The sequence below is a fragment of the Oncorhynchus gorbuscha genome, linkage group LG01, assembly GCF_021184085.1.
Source record: "Oncorhynchus gorbuscha isolate QuinsamMale2020 ecotype Even-year linkage group LG01, OgorEven_v1.0, whole genome shotgun sequence".
Lineage (NCBI taxonomy): Eukaryota > Metazoa > Chordata > Actinopteri > Salmoniformes > Salmonidae > Oncorhynchus > Oncorhynchus gorbuscha.
Window position 1 is genome coordinate 84,705,856 of NC_060173.1, and position 12,847 is coordinate 84,718,702.

The following is a 12,847-nucleotide window of genomic DNA, read 5'->3' on the forward strand; positions in this document are numbered from 1 at the left end:
TGGGATATTGTTTTGTTTAGTGCCTATGTGCGCTACGTATGGAACGTTATTAATTATTTGTTTTGAAGTTGCACTGTAATAAATATGTCGAACTCTACTCACGCTGCGCCCTGGTCCGATTATAGAAACGACAGTCGTGACAGAATATCCCACCACTACAGGACCAAGCAGCGTGCCCAGGAGATAAAGGAGAGTTGGACATGTGAGGATACTGCTTAACAAGTTACATATGTTGCATGGATTCACTCTGTGTTTATCATGATTTTTGACTTACTACCTCATCTCCCTACCTCACACATTCAATTATCTGTAAGGTTCCTCAGTCGAGCAGTGAATTTCAAACACAGATTCAACTACAAAGACCAGAGGTTTTCCAATGCCTTACAAAGAAGGGCACCTATTGGTAGATGGGTAAAAATAAAAAGCAGACATTGAATATCCCGTGAGCATGGTGAATTTTTTAATTACCCTGTGTTTGGATTACCAGTCAATACAAAGATACAGCTATCCTTCCTAACTCAGTTGCCAGAGAGGAAGGAAACTGCTCAGGCCAACTGTGACTTTAAAACAGTTACTTTTAATGGCTCTGATAGGAGAAAACTGAGGATTGATCAACAACATTGTAGTTACTCCACAATACTAACCTAATTGACAGAATGAAAAGAAAGAAGCCATGAAATTAATAAAAATATTCCAAAGCATGCATCCTGTTTGCAACAAGGCACTAAAGTAATACTGCAAAAAATGTGGCGAAGCAATTCACTTTTTGTCCTGAATACAAGTGTTATGTTTGTAGCAAATCCAATACACCCTCCATATTTTCAAGCATAGTGGTGGCTGAATCATGTTATGGGTATGCTTATCATCGTTAAGGACAGGTGAGTTTTTCAGGATAAAAATGAAACGGAATGGAGCTAAGCACAGGCAAAATCCTTGAGGTAACCCTGGTTCAGTGTGCTTTCCACCAAACACAGGGAGATGATTTAACCTTTTAGCAGGACAATAACCTAAACCACAAGGTCAAATCTACACTGGAGTTGGTTACCAAGAAGACAGTAAATGTTCCTGAGTGGGATACCTAGTCAGTTGTACAACTGAGAGGTGTGGGGGGCTGCATTAATCAACAGCTTCAGTATCCAGGTTAACTGCCTTGCTCAGAGGCAGAACGACAGATTTTTATCTTTTTAGCTTGGGGAGTCGAGCCAGCAACCTTTCAGTTACTGGTCCAACGCGGCAAACACTAGGCTACCTGGCCGTGTTACATTTGGATTTAAATCTACTTTAACATTTATGGCAAGACCTGAAAATGGTTGTCTAGCAATGATCAACAACCAATTTGACAGAGCTTGAAGAATTCTTGAAAAGAATAATGGGCAAATGTTGCACAATCCAGGTGTGTAAAGCTATTAGAGATTTATCCAGAATGAGTCATGGCTGTAATCGATACAAAGGTATTGACTCAGGGGTGTGAATATGAGATATATCTGTATTTAATTTTCAATAAATTAGCAGACATTTCTAAAAACACGTTTTCACTTTGTCATTATTATTGAATTCCCTTTTGAATTCAGGCTGTAACACAACAAATTGTGGAATTGTTTATTTTGCTAGGCAAGTCAGTTAAGAACAAATTCTTATTTTCAATGACAGCCTAGGAACTTTGGGTTACCTGCCTGTTCAGTGGCGGAATGACAGATTTGTTCTTTGTCAGCTTGGGCGATGCGAACTTGCAACCTCTCAGTTACTAGCCCAACGCTCTAACCACTAGGTTACCCTGCCGCCCCATAATAAGTAATGGTGTATAAACACTTTCTGAAGGCACTGTATGTTGTAGTATGCATTTTATATACATGTGCTATTCATATATTTACATGTATTTCTTGAAACTATATTTAACAGTATGCATTCTAGCTTCCGGTTTGGAGCGAGTGGTCGCATCGGCGCTTTGCTCCCGCAGGTAGTATAACTTTTTACATTTCATTATATTTCATTATAGCACAACGGTTTGATTTGTCTAATCTTAGCAATTTCTTCTCAGCTAGCTACATAGCCGTCTTTGTATCAAAGATAATTGCGTAATTATCGTATTTCGCCGTCCTAACGTAGTCTTCACTAGCCAGCTAGCTAACGTCCACTGATTAGCTGCACTGGGAAAACTATTACACTCAACTGAACGACTTGATCAGTGTAGTGTTAGCTAGCTACATAGCTGTCTTTGCTGTCTTCGTATCTTCGTTCCAAGATAATTGTGTTGTTTAGGTTTAGAGTGTGTAGTCTTAGAGTGATTATCTTAATTTACCGAGGTTAGCTAGCCAGCTATTTGTCGTCCTTAACGTAGGAGACTCTGCTAGCTAGCCAACAGCTAGCCAACGCTAGCCAACGTCTTCTGAATAGAACTCAACAACCCGGTCTCATTCACAGGTAGTATCACATTTTAATTTCATTTCATTACAGTACAACGGTTTGATTTGTTTGATCGTAGCTAGCTACATAACTAGCTACATAGCCGTCTTTGTATCAAAGATAATTGTGTAGTCTAGAGCGATTTTCTAGGTTAGCTAGCCAGCTATTGTCGTTCTTTTAACGCAACGTAACGTAAACAACACTACTAGCTAGCCAGCTAGCCCCCGAATAGCAGCACTGTAGAAACTATTACACTCAACGGAACGACTTGATTAGTGTAGTGTCAACAACGCACCCACTGCCAGCTAGCCTACTTCAGCAGTACTGTATCATTTTAATCATTTTAGTCAATAAGATTCTTGCCACGTAGCTTAACTTTCTGAACATTCGAGACGTGTAGTCCACTTGTCATTCCAATCTCCTTTGCAGTAGCGTAGCCTCTTCTGTAGCCTGTTAACTATGTGTCTGTTTATCCCTGTTCTCTCCTCTCTGCACAGACCATACAAACGCTCCACACCGCGTGGCCGCGGCCACCCTAATCTGGTGGTCCCAGCGCGCACGACCCACGTGGAGTTCCAGGTCTCCGGTAGCCTCTGGAATTGCCGATCTGCGGTCAACAAGGCAGAGTTCATCTCAGCCTATGCCTCCCTCCAGTCCCTCGACTTCTTGGCACTAACGGAAACATGGATCACCACAGACAACACTGCTACTCCTACTGCTCTCTCTTCGTCCGCCCACGTGTTCTCGCACACCCCGAGAGCTTCTGGTCAGCGGGGTGGTGGCACCGGGATCCTCATCTCTCCCAAGTGGTCATTCTCTCTTTCTCCCCTTACCCATCTGTCTATCGCCTCCTTTGAATTCCATGCTGTCACAGTTACCAGCCCTTTCAAGCTTAACATCCTTATCATTTATCGCCCTCCAGGTTCCCTCGGAGAGTTCATCAATGAGCTTGATGCCTTGATAAGCTCCTTTCCTGAGGACGGCTCACCTCTCACAGTTCTGGGCGACTTTAACCTCCCCACGTCTACCTTTGACTCATTCCTCTCTGCCTCCTTCTTTCCACTCCTCTCCTCTTTTGACCTCACGCTCTCACCTTCCCCCCCTACTCACAGGGCAGGCAATACGCTCGACCTCATCTTTACTAGATGCTGTTCTTCCACTAACCTCATTGCAACTCCCCTCCAAGTCTCCGACCACTACCTTGTATCCTTTTCCCTCTCGCTCTCATCCAACACCTCCCACACTGCCCCTACTTGGATGGTATCGCGCCGTCCCAACCTTCGCTCTCTCTCCCCCCGCTACTCTCTCCTCTTCCATCCTATCATCTCTTCCCTCCGCTCAAACCTTCTCCAACCTATCTCCTGATTCTGCCTCCTCAACCCTCCTCTCCTCCCTCTCTGCATCCTTTGACTCTCTATGTCCCCTATCGTCCAGGCCGGCTCGGTCCTCCCCTCCCGCTCCGTGGCTCGATGACTCATTGCGAGCTCACAGAACAGGGCTCCGGGCAGCCGAGCGGAAATGGAGGAAAACTCGCCTCCCTGCGGACCTGGCATCCTTTCACTCCCTCCTCTCTACATTTTCCTCCTCTGTCTCTGCTGCTAAAGCCACTTTCTACCACGCTAAATTCCAAGCATCTGCCTCTAACCCTAGGAAGCTCTTTGCCACCTTCTCCTCCCTCCTGAATCCTCCTCCCCCTCCCCCTCCTCCCTCTCTGCAGACGACTTCGTCAACCATTTTGAAAAGAAGGTCGACGACATCCGATCCTCGTTTGCTAAGTCAAACGACACCGCTGGTTCTGCTCACACTGCCCTACCCTGTGCTCTGACCTCTTTCTCCCCTCTCTCTCCAGATGAAATCTCGCGTCTTGTGACGGCCGGCCGCCCAACAACCTGCCCGCTTGACCCTATCCCCTCCCCTCTTCTCCAGACCATTTCCGGAGACCTTCTCCCTTACCTCACCTCGCTCATCAACTCATCACTGACCTCTGGCTACGTCCCTTCCGTCTTCAAGAGAGCGAGAGTTGCACCCCTTCTGAAAAAACCTACACTCGATCCCTCCGATGTCAACAATTACAGACCAGTATCCCTTCTTTCTTTTCTCTCCAAAACTCTTGAACGTGCCGTCCTTGGCCAGCTCTCCCGCTATCTCTCTCTGAATGACCTTCTTGATCCAAATCAGTCAGGTTTCAAGACTAGTCATTCAACTGAGACTGCTCTCCTCTGTATCACGGAGGCGCTCCGCACTGCTAAAGCTAACTCTCTCTCCTCTGCTCTCATCCTTCTAGATCTATCGGCTGCCTTCGATACTGTGAACCATCAGATCCTCCTCTCCACCCTCTCCGAGTTGGGCATCTCCGGCGCGGCCCACGCTTGGATTGCGTCCTACCTGACAGGTCGCTCCTACCAGGTGGCGTGGCGAGAATCTGTCTCCTCACCACGCGCTCTCACCACTGGTGTCCCCCAGGGCTCTGTTCTAGGCCCTCTCCTATTCTCGCTATACACCAAGTCACTTGGCTCTGTCATAACCTCACATGGTCTCTCCTATCATTGCTATGCAGACGACACACAACTAATCTTCTCCTTTCCCCCTTCTGATGACCAGGTGGCGAATCGCATCTCTGCATGTCTGGCAGACATATCAGTGTGGATGACGGATCACCACCTCAAGCTGAACCTCGGCAAGACGGAGCTACTCTTCCTCCCGGGGAAGGACTGCCCGTTCCATGATCTCGCCATCACGGTTGACAACTCCATTGTGTCCTCCTCCCAGAGCGCTAAGAACCTTGGTGTGATCCTGGACAACACCCTGTCGTTCTCAACCAACATCAAGGCGGTGGCCCGTTCCCGTAGGTTCATGCTCTACAACATCCGCAGAGTACGACCCTGCCTCACACAGGAAGCGGCGCAGGTCCTAATCCAGGCACTTGTCATCTCCCGTCTGGATTACTGCAACTCGCTGTTGGCTGGGCTCCCTGCCTGTGCCATTAAACCCCTTCAACCCATCCAGAACGCCGCAGCCCGTCTGGTGTTCAACCTTCCCAAGTTCTCTCACGTCACCCCGCTCCTCCGTTCTCTCCACTGGCTTCCAGTTGAAGCTCGCATCCGCTACAAGACCATGGTGCTTGCCTACGGAGCTGTGAGGGGAACGGCACCTCAGTACCTCCAGGCTCTGATCAGGCCCTACACCCAAACAAGGGCACTGCGTTCATCCACCTCTGGCCTGCTCGCCTCCCTACCACTGAGGAAGTACAGCTCCCGCTCAGCCCAGTCAAAACTGTTCGCTGCTCTGGCCCCCCAATGGTGGAACAAACTCCCTCACGACGCCAGGACAGCGGAGTCAATCACCACCTTCCGGAGACACCTGAAACCCCACCTCTTTAAGGAATACCTAGGATAGGATAAGTATCCCCCCCCCCTTTAAGATTTAGATGCACTATTGTAAAGTGACTGTTCCACTGGATGTCATAAGGTGAATGCACCAATTTGTAAGTCGCTCTGGATAAGAGCGTCTGCTAAATGACTTAAATGTAAATGTAAATGCATGAGTAAAACATGAGTAAAACATGAGTAAAACATAGCTCATGATATATGGTGATACTGTATATGTGCAAGAAATGGAATGGAATGCATGTCAAGTGCATCAGAAAAGAGGCACACAACACAGACAATTAAGACTCAAAAATGTATTGTTTCCCTTTGTGAGCTCAGAAAGTCACTGGAAGATCACATCTGAAAAACGAAATATAATGAACAAATTACTTTTGTGCACTTATCTGTATTTGAAAAGAAGGTATTTAAACAAGTTCACAGTTACCCTGAGGATAATGCGCCAGAGAGCAAAAAGAAATCCACACAAGATGAAGAATTAGGGATTAATGTGTCACTACCCAATGCCGTCGGTCTACCTGATTTGTTCGGGCTCCACTGTTAGCAGAGTGATACGAATTTGTGCTTCAATAAGTTTGGCTTCTTAGCATTCATTGTCATGGTTATCAACTGTACCGCAGAAATGTAAATCCCAGAAAATAGATGTTGTGGTGGCAGCTGCAGAGAAGTACTCGGGCGTACGAGATTTTACTGCAGGAGAGTTACAAGGTGTTTGAAATAAATAGTCCCGTCCTCCCATGCCGTCGCCCTGGTGTAGGATCAGTTAGCGTCAAAGAAGTGGAATGGGGTGCTGTTTTATCTCTTTATTGAATTTCAGTGTTTTATGAAATAGTGGTGTATGGCTAGTTGGTGGTGCACTTTTTTTCATTTCCCCATTATTTTTCAATTTTGTTTCACAAAATGTAACGTGATCGACCACACACTCCCGCACAGTAGGTGGATCCACGCAGAAGAAGAAGAAGAATAATAAGAAGAAGGCCTATCTCAGGTGTTCAACTTAACTTTGGGCTCTATTCAGATAGACATTATTCAGTCTGAATTGGGGAATTTCAGGTTTACAGCGTGATTGAAATTTAAAGGCAATGTTCCAGCTTTATCGAAGACTGCATCCCATGGTAAACGCAGCTTATGTCACTCAATCGGAAATTGCTTATCAATTTCTATCACGGAATCTGTAACACATCAGCTTTACAGATTGAATAGGGCCCTTGATCATTCCTGTGTCTGCCAGACAGGGGGACATGTTGGTGTGCTGCCAGGTTTATGGCATGAAAAAGCCTGGGTTTTCTTTTGAGAGCACTATTAAGATTTGATGTCCTTTATACCATGTGCTGTTTGTTAGTTTTGTTGTATATATTTTGTACAGCTCCCAGATTTATTCCTCCCACTGTTAATAAAAACCCCATCCTGAGCATTGCACCTGGGGTGTATTCATTAGTGCACACCAGAGCAAAATGTTTTGCACGGTTGCACCATGGCAAAATAAAACTTAAAGTAAGTGTCTGTTATTGGACGAATTTAAGTCACAATTTCTGCTTGTTTACCTCTGTTTGGTTCCTAATGTGTGTGTGTGGCGAGGGGTGATATAGGCTTGTTTTTCGGGACAATGGTAGTTGAGGAAACAGACGCAATTTCACAGGCAATTCAACACAGGAAGCAGTGACCTAAATTCTCCAGCTTTATACATAACCATAAAAAATAACCTACTGTATACATCAGCAGCGGTCAGTGCCGTTTAAGATGAGGGAGGACAACTTTTTTTTTCATGAGCATGGCCTTATTTATTTTACAGCATATTGGATGACGCTCATTCATATGCCATTCACCCAGTTCAAAGTAACTGGTGATTGGTTTATGCTAGTACATGATGCACACAAGTCTAGAGACAAATTTGAGGTGACAGACAGGGACACATGGACAGACAGTGACATTCAATACCGCCTTGAACACTCTTGCCTGCATCTAGCTGATATAGAGTGTAATCATTAGTCCAACAGTTGCAAACAAGAGTTTATATCGGACAAATTCAGGTATGTTTATCTCTGTTTTATTCTGTTTGCTTCCATTTAAGAATTTGTTTTCAACAGAATTGGCAGAATGAATACACCGTTCACTTTCATAGCAGCCATGTTTGTTAAAGAATGTCTAGTTGATAGGTAATCAACTAGCCAGACTGTTCCCCGGACTCCGCGTGTAGGGATTTGTACAATGCATGAACAAGGCTATTGAACTTGACATTGGTGTCTGTCTTTATTCCTTTATCCAACACATCATACTGAAGCAACGTTGTATTGCTATGCTCTCTCCTCCTGGACTTCAATGTGGACTTCAATGCACAAGACATTAGCTACAGGCGAAAAAACCTTTCCAAGCCAAACCACTACACACAGCCTACATTTTTGTCACCGTATTAGCTAAAGTAACATCATAGTCAGGATAGCTAATAGAACTAACGCAATAGTAAACTCTCTACAATCATGCAGTAACGTTACAGTGTAAAGCCAGTAAGCAGTTACACCGGCAGGCCCCAGTGGCAGTAAATGAATAAAAACCAAAAGCTTACCTTGACCTGGAAGAGTTCCAGTGTTGTGTTGGAAAGTCATAGCCAGCTAGCTAAAATAGCATCCTTTTGAGCAGGGTGTTTCATCTCTTTGAGCAGGGTGTTTCATTAGGCTAAACTAGCTAGGTTAATTTGCTGGCCAAGTAAGTGAAACTGAAAGCGAAAAGAAATGACAATCTCTCGCTCTTTCTCTCTTGCTTCTCCTTCATTTTGGAAGAAATGAATTTGTTCAAAGCTGTTCAACTATTGTCTTTCTCTCTCTTTGAGACAACTACTCACCACACTGCAGTGCTAGGTAGCAGTAGCTTATGCTTTCAGTACTAGATTAATTCTCTGATCCTTTGATTGGGTGGACAACAAAAGTCAGTTGATGCTGCAAGTACTCTGATAGTCTGGAGGACACCCTCTGGAAGTTGTCATGGTTACTTGTGTATGTCTATTGAAGGGGGTGAGAACCATGAACCTCCTACGTTTTGTATTGAAGTCAATGTACCCAGAGAACAGAAGCTAGCTGTCCTCCGGCTACACCATGGTGCTACCCTACAGAGTGCTGTGGAGGCTACTGTAGACCTTCATTGCAAAATAGTGTTATTTAATCAATTATTTGGTGACATGTGATTATATTTAGTATAGTTGTATCTAAAAGGAATACATTTTAAAATATTTTACCGTTTGTATTGTTATGAAATGGTCCTCCCCTTCCTCCTCTGAGGAGCCTCCACTGGTATACATTACCTGTCTTGCCACCAAATGAGTATCAATTCAGAATTGGCAGCAAGGTTATAGCATGGGCAACCACAGAGAAAGAGAGACAAAAATGATTTATATTTCATCATTCTCCTTCAATTCGCAGAGGCTGAATGTATCTCACCAGACAAAGCATCCGAGTGCGTGAAACAGCGCCCCCTTGTCTCTGTATGTGTAGCCCATGTATCGGATACTGTGTAGTCCTAAAGAGTATGGCATTGTTGCCGCCTGTAGCACTGAATGCATGGGAAGCCAGAAAGCATTTGGCCTCCCTTGATAACAAAAAGCAGAAAAGAATAACCAATCAGCATTGAGATAAACTGAGTGAGCTGAACTGTGAATTGTACTGGCACACCAAAAAAAAGGGTCAAGGGATTTGACTTGAAACCAATCACATCATATCAAGAGCAAAAAGTAATTGACAGAAAAAACTAGAATTTTTGCATCTTGTTGTGTTGTTGTCCTCTGCTGGCTAGCTAGCTAGCTAGCTAAAATTGTCCCTTTCCGAAATTAGCCATGGATGGTGAGAGGGATTTGGACTTGTGGTTTTATCTAATTCTCCGTACTGGCCAATGATTATAATGGCGATTCTGATCCAATCATAAATTCATACGTTAGCCTAGGACAACAGAATCTAAAAGCTTGTTCTCTAATGACAGCGGATTGCAAGTATATTGAGTCAACATGTTTTTTTCTACTTGCACTAATGCACGCACGCACACACACTAACACAAACACACAGATATATCAGAACCATGGACAGCCACATCATATTTAACTGACTGTTTTTGGTATCTTTTAGTTGTCACAATATTAGACTAAGCATAGGTGATTTGATGATGTTGAAATGTTGAAGTTGAAATGGTGCTGGAATAGTGGAGCTCCTGTTTTCTTTGCGACTTGCTGTAACTCTCCGTGGTTCTAAATCAATATGGGTTTAGTAGTCCAAAAATGTCATAAACATTAACTTGCTTGATTATGCTGTAGGTTATGTAACTGTTTGTTACGTGCAAAATGCTTTGTGGACTCCACCGGACAGATGATGCTCTCCGGTTTTGTGATGAAACAAAGGTGTGTTTGAATTTATTCTGCCACTGTGTCTTCTTATTGTCTCGGCCTTAAGCTTATTTATCACGGTCGCAAGGCATATTACCTAACAGTTATAGAGCAAATAACCAATTATCACAACACATAGGTTGTAATATGGCAATTTTTTTCTGGCTTGCTTTCCTCTGAGACTTTACCCACACACCACTACTGCCATTCAATAGCACCGAATGAGTTCTGTTTGAGTTAAATAATGAATACTGCTGTGAAATATATTTTCCATAACCAAAAATATTTATTTTCAGCTGTTGTACAAAACCGAAAGTAAAAGACACAAAAATGTAATTTAAGCAGAGGAAGCATAGAAATAGTGCACATAGAACAGCTCTACTGCTTCTTAGACTTGCTTTCAATGAGAATGACAGATCTATAACACACATTTCTATGTTGATTTGGTTGTGTCGCCAAAAAAGTGGCATATAGCAGGTTTACATGCCTAAGTGTGCATGCTGTGTTGTCATTTGCACTTTGAAAAGGTACACCTTGTTGTGATTTATTGTTATTTAAAAGTGAATCTGGAAACTGCGACTCGAAAACTACCACAAAGGCGCTCTTGCTACGTCATCTTGGCTCAAGCACCGTGTGTTTCAATTGTGGGATCCCGGTACGCAGCCGCTCCTGCGGAACCATAATGGTGGTTTGCTGGGCAGTTTCATAACCTTGGGTGGGAGGAGCTTGGCTATGCTGGACGAGGAGCAATGAAGGAAGAGAGGAAAATTGGAGCAACGATAAAGTGAAAGGGCGAGAGAGAGAGGATTAGAGCACGCCCCTGAAGCCCGTTTTCAGTTAATAGTTTTACCTTCCCGATCGAGTCGCGTGTGCACGGGAACCATGCGCGCTTTTCAAGGGGGACGAAACTAACCTTTTCACCTCTTTTGGGATGTGAAGAATGTAGCTAGACTACACGTATGTGTTATTTACATTAAACAGTATTTTGAGTAAATAGTTCGTTTTGTTGATGAACTCTGCAAGATACACAGAGTATAGCTGTAGTTTTTGCAGCGGGTTGTAGCCTACGTGCGTTCTGGACGGTTGACTAATGTGGATCAGCGGACAGGGCACGCGACTCGAGTTGTTTATTATAACGTTTTACAATACCACCGTAGGCTTCGAGGAGGAGTAGCCTACATAGGAAACCGGGAAACCTGGGCAAGGTGGGGCAGAACCGGAGACCGTAAACGGGATTATTGAAAAACTCACGTTGCCTTGAAGCTTCGCACAGTAGTTGAACCACCGCAGCTACGCAGCGTTTTGGGGAAAAAATATTTTTCTAACCCATTGGAATTGGGGAAGCTTTATTCCCAACTCTTTGATGATTAGTCTACGCTTCAAGTAGCCTAGGCTACAGAGAGCAGAACAGTTTGTATTCACAAAAACGTCCATTTGTTGTGATTATTTGCTTTGGAACATACGTTTCAGGACGGATTTGGGGGGAATTATTTCCCCAGCCTCGCTGGACCATGGCGGACGACGACGTACTGTTTGAAGATGTGTACGAGCTGTGTGAGGTCATTGGAAAGTACGTGTAATGTTTGTTGCCTTTTATTACACGATGCGGTTACATTGTATCTCCCCGAATGTGTCCCCTGTCTAGAGTATTTTCTCTCTCTCTCTTTCTTTCTCTCTCTCTCTGTGTGTGTGTGTGTGTGTGTGTGTGTGTGTGTGTGTGTGTGTGTGTGTGTGTGTGTGTGTGTGTGTGTGTGTGTGTGTGTGTGTGTGTGTGTGTGTGTGTGTGTGTGTGTGTGTGTGTGTGTGTGTGTGTGTGTGTGACAACATGCACGGGAGACACTTCACAGTTCATCATGGTGTGGTGGAGAGTGAACACACACCCTGTATCGGTCATGACAGCTGAGCTGTAGTGCATATTACCACGTCTTGAGTTGCAGATTTTAATTCATAGCCTTCAATCTCCTGTGCAAGATGCAAGTCTCCCATGTTACACATTCCTCCATTAGCAACGTCAGATAGGTAATAACCTGTGATTTCTTATAGGTATGAGACGATCGCATGAGTCATGTGCAATCAATGTGTCATGTTGTACTAGAAGGCTATCTGCATATTGTCACTTGCGGTTGTGACTAGGCTACATGCAAATGTGACAATATAATCTTTCCTCATTTGCTCACTCCCAGGAAATCCAATTATTTCAGAGCCAATGAAAATGCATGATTACTTCTCTGTGGATGAATTTATCTTCCTTCTTATGTTGTGGGTGCATACTTCTTTCCTGCAGTGACAGCAAATGTCTGTTCTATGTTCTTTATTCTATTCTACATGTTGTAAGTGAGCCTCCTCCACAGCTGCTGTGTGGGTCTGATTCTCTCAGCCTGGGATGATGAGGACACATCAGAATGATGATTATGGTGAATGAATAGGGATTCGGCAGGCTTCAAGTCCCAATGCATTACAACCCTGTCGGTCTGTATAGTCAATCATTGGTGTCCTGTTTAGATGTAGGCTATTCCACTCTAATTTGCATAATAGTTGCACTGTAATTACATAGTCATTAGGTTGAGTGTAATTACACAATTGGAAAGGGACTTTTATATTACTCTAAACAACAGCAAAACGCGGTTTCATAAATACACTATACAGAAGTCTATCCATGCATTAGATTTAGTACATTGGATAGTAGGTTTTCAGG

General features: G+C 44.0%; 1 protein-coding gene across 20 annotated transcripts in view; it reads left to right on the plus strand.

Moving 5' to 3' along the window:
* The first annotated feature begins 10,871 nt into the window (after nucleotides 1-10,871).
* The window catches only part of caska (calcium/calmodulin-dependent serine protein kinase a), a 208,996-nt gene continuing 207,020 nt past the window's right edge, over nucleotides 10,872-12,847 (plus strand). For 6 of the 20 annotated variants that reach the window (XM_046363136.1, XM_046363224.1, XM_046363232.1 and 3 more), the window contains exon 1: nucleotides 10,875-11,722. In XM_046363136.1, the coding sequence (XP_046219092.1) occupies nucleotides 11,664-11,722 (59 nt within the window). In that variant the 5' untranslated portion in view covers nucleotides 10,875-11,663. Of the gene's footprint in view, nucleotides 11,723-12,847 lie in introns of all 20 variants that reach the window. The other 14 variants (XM_046363175.1, XM_046363184.1, XM_046363263.1 and 11 more) reach the window with 7 other exon arrangements.